The sequence below is a fragment of the Triticum urartu genome, chromosome 4, assembly GCF_003073215.2.
Source record: "Triticum urartu cultivar G1812 chromosome 4, Tu2.1, whole genome shotgun sequence".
NCBI lineage: Eukaryota > Viridiplantae > Streptophyta > Magnoliopsida > Poales > Poaceae > Triticum > Triticum urartu.
Genome location: NC_053025.1, coordinates 607,126,028 through 607,129,389, shown reverse-complemented (window position 1 = coordinate 607,129,389; position 3,362 = coordinate 607,126,028). Strand labels below are relative to the sequence as shown.

General features: G+C 54.3%; 1 protein-coding gene across 1 annotated transcript; it reads right to left on the bottom strand.

Annotated features, from left to right (window-relative positions):
• Positions 1-205: 205 nt before the first annotated feature.
• On the bottom strand, positions 206-1,701 carry LOC125554382 (CRIB domain-containing protein RIC4-like). Its single transcript, XM_048717951.1, has 2 exons — positions 1,340-1,701; positions 206-1,232 (listed from the first exon to the last, which is right to left on the bottom strand). Exons 1-2 carry the CDS (start codon positions 1,641-1,643, stop codon positions 901-903), a joined length of 636 nt encoding a protein of 211 aa, XP_048573908.1. The 5' UTR covers positions 1,644-1,701; the 3' UTR covers positions 206-900.
• Positions 1,702-3,362: the final 1,661 nt, after the last annotated feature.

The following is a 3,362-nucleotide window of genomic DNA, read 5'->3' as shown; positions in this document are numbered from 1 at the left end:
AATCAAAATATATGAGATTGTCCACAAGTCTTGGGCGACAACCTGAAAAACGTGACAGTAATTTTAACATCGCTCCTCTAGAGAGAGAGCTGACCAAAGTAGAAAACTACCATGCCCATTCTCAACAGTTTGGAAGCCATCTTTTAACTTGCGATGGTACCTCATACCGTGCTGGCGACTCTTTTTTCAACACGAATGGCGTTCGTTACAAACCTCAGCAACTACTAAAAGAAGAGTTATATACACAAGGAAAAGTCAAGGTAACTACACAGTGCAGTGCTAAGAAACTAGCTAGGGGGTAGTTGCAAACTTGTTGCGCTGAGTGCTCCACGTGGAAGCATCGTATCAGAAAGGAACCACATGGACCAGAGCGATGACGTCAGCCGGGTCGGTCTTCACAGCCTCAGCCCACACTTGGGCACTTCGTCGGGATCCGGCTTGCCTGCTCCCTTCCCATGCTCCTATCCGTGCTCCCACCTCATCCAACGGCTGTCTTTTTTCCTTTTTCCTTTCTAATCTAATCATCTTCCCCCTGATTTTAAGGAGGTGGGGCCGGGTCTTATTTTGTTCCAATCAAATCAAGCCACATATGCGGGAGCACGGATGGACACACGAGAGGGGAGCAGGCAAGTCTCGTCCACTCCGTCGGGGCCTCCGTGTCTCCTCCATCTTGGGCTTCTCTGGCTGGGTGCGTACTATGCCTACAGTCATCGAACAGCCACTCGTGATCACCATGATCGGATTCAGTGATCTGAGGTGATTCAGGGACCAATATACTTGCAATCCGGGTGAGGCGACTTCTTAGTAGGTGCGCCATTCATTCATGTAATTTTTTTTTACTGGGAGTAACAGCGGTTGCTTGAGCTTGAGGTCTCCTATGACGCAATGGAGAATTAGGGATCAGTTGGTGCAGGTGGTGGTTGCGGCGCCGGGGTCCATGGCGATCTCGAGCTGGCGGAGATGGAGGGAGGAGGGCACAGAGAAGGCGCCGACCATGCCCATGCCGCCCACCTTGTTGAGACCGTCCCAGCCGATGTGCCCGACGTGCTGCACGTCCGTGGGGTACCCGATCACGATCTCCCGCTCCTCCTCCTCTTCTTCTTCCTCGCCGTCGTACGCCGCGAAGAAGGTCTTGATCCCCTTGAGCAGCCGCTGCACCCCTGCCGCGGCGATCCCTTCTTTTGCCTTCTCATCACCGCCGGTCCCTTCCTCTCGGGGTGCTCTGTCTGAGTCTGAATGAAATGGGCCAGCGATAGATGTGCTGCTGCTGTTAGTATGCGCACGTACCTGTGGCATCGATCGTGGTATGAATTATTGTGGTACGAGACTGGTCACTTACCCTGTGTGGTGATGGAGGAGGAGGAGGGGTTATCGGCCTGCTGCTGCGGCGCCGGTGCTGGTGGCTTCTTGCGGAGCGGGTCGGCGACGGCGACAGCGGACTGCGACATGCAGCCGATGGAGAAGTGGAAGCCGGCGCGGTCCTTCATCGGAGCCTTAGCTGGAGATTGATACGAAGACAAGGAGGAAGAAAGATGCAGAGTGGTGTTGCATGCGTTCTTGGGCCGGCGTGTCTTATAGCCGCGAAGCACAAAGCAAAGCAAAGGAAGGCACAAAGCAGAGGGACGGAGACAGGGCATATTCATAGGTTAATTTTGGTAGCATGGTATTGTGGAGCTCAATCAGCAACGATCTTGGTGTGGACTAGTTGCTTTTCTCTCCGGGGATTCCTTGTTTTCTGCTGGTGCCGAGGCTGGGACGTGCACATGAATCAATTGCGCTAAAATTCCTTCCAAAAGGGTAGGGGGTAGCTCGATATGGCGCCATCATTTTGCTAGTGGACGTAGCACAACGACCTCCATCTCCTTTTTCTTTTGTGCGGCTTGATCGTGCAGCCTCCTTCCTTGGCTATGCCATCTTTTAATCTTTTTCACTACATGCATATTTAGTGGGCGTGTCACTCTGTAGAAAATGTATCTTTCGGGAAGAGGAGCTCTCTTGGTGAAGAAGGTCGTCAATCAAAGTCGTAAAAGAAGATTAAACATATGTTTTCTTCTGATGGAGTGCAGATTAGCAGGGCATGCGTGGGCTCATGCTCTGGACGGACGTGCAAGTAAGATGCTTGTGCCGCAGGTGCACCGCGGCTTCTCTACCTAAGGGCATCTCCAGCCGCGCCCCTAACAGGCCCCCCCAGGCCACTTTTTCGGCGCCGGCGCCGAAAAAACGGCCTAGTCGCGCTCTTAGGATGCCGAAAATCGCCGATTCGGACCTTTTTTCCGCCCGGCGGTCACAGATCGAACCCGGCACGTTGGGGAGCAGTTGGGGGCTCTGGCGCTAGGGAAAAGCACGCCTGGCCCACACCGATAGGGGAAAAGTCAAGGTTTTCTTCCCCCGACTCGCCTCGCACCCCCCGCGCCCTCGGCCACCACTAGCTATATCCCGGCGACGACCGACGCCCTACTCCGGTAGATAGCCATTTCCCGCCGGAAAATAGCAGCGCTTCGCCGCGGCAGCCCCTCCCACAGCAGCTGGGCGTTTCCGGCCGCGGAGGCGCGGTTTAACGGCGGGGACACGCCCACCGAGCGCAAGGTGTTCGGCGTTTTGCCTGTCTCGGCGATGGACTCGGATGAGGAGGAAGAGCTCGCCGCGCTGCTGGAGGAGGAAGCCGCGGCCGACGTCCAGGAAGAAGAGCATCTCATGGTGCTCGCCGCCCTCGCCCAGCTGCTGGCGAGCAATGAAAAGCCGCGGCGAGGTGGCTCGGCGCCGGGGCGGGTGAAAGTAAAGAACCGGCATCGTCTCCAAGGCTACTGCATGCTCTACTCCGACTACTTCGCTGATGTTCCACTTCATGGCGAGAGAACATTTCGGCGCCGTTATCGGACGAGCCGAAAGCTCTTCCTCAGGATTGTGAATTCCATCCGGGAGTTCGACAACTACTTCAAGTGCAAGATGGATTGCACTGGCGCTCTTGGATTCACCTCCATCCAGAAGTGCACGACAGCAATGAGGATGCTTGCATATGGAGCTCCCAGTGATTCACTCGACGACTATAGGCGCATGGCCGAGTCCACCAGCATAGAGTGTTTCTACAAGTTCTGTCGGGCAGTGGTGGCAGTGTTTGGGCCGCAATACTTGAGAACACCCAATGCGGAAGACACTGCTCGGATCCTAGCCCAGAATGCAGCAAGAGGATTTCCTAGGATGCTTGGAAGCATCGACTGCATGCATTGGAAATGGAAGAACTGCCCATTTGGTTGGCAGGGGATGTACATGTTGGAAATATGCCCTAGAGGCAATAATAAAAGCATTATTATTATATTTCCTTGTTCATGATAATTGTCTTTATTCATGCTATAATTGTGTTA

What these genes read in the sequence shown, in the direction of transcription:
- LOC125554382 (XM_048717951.1), bottom strand. Translation starts at nt 1,643, where the DNA reads ATGAATATGCCCTGTCTCCGTCCCTCTGCTTTGTGCCTTCCTTTGCTT. An exon ending in CTCCTCCATCACCACACAGG is followed by an intron (nt 1,233 to 1,339) that starts GTAAGTGACCAG and finishes CATTTCATTCAG; the next exon opens with ACTCAGACAGAGCACCCCGA.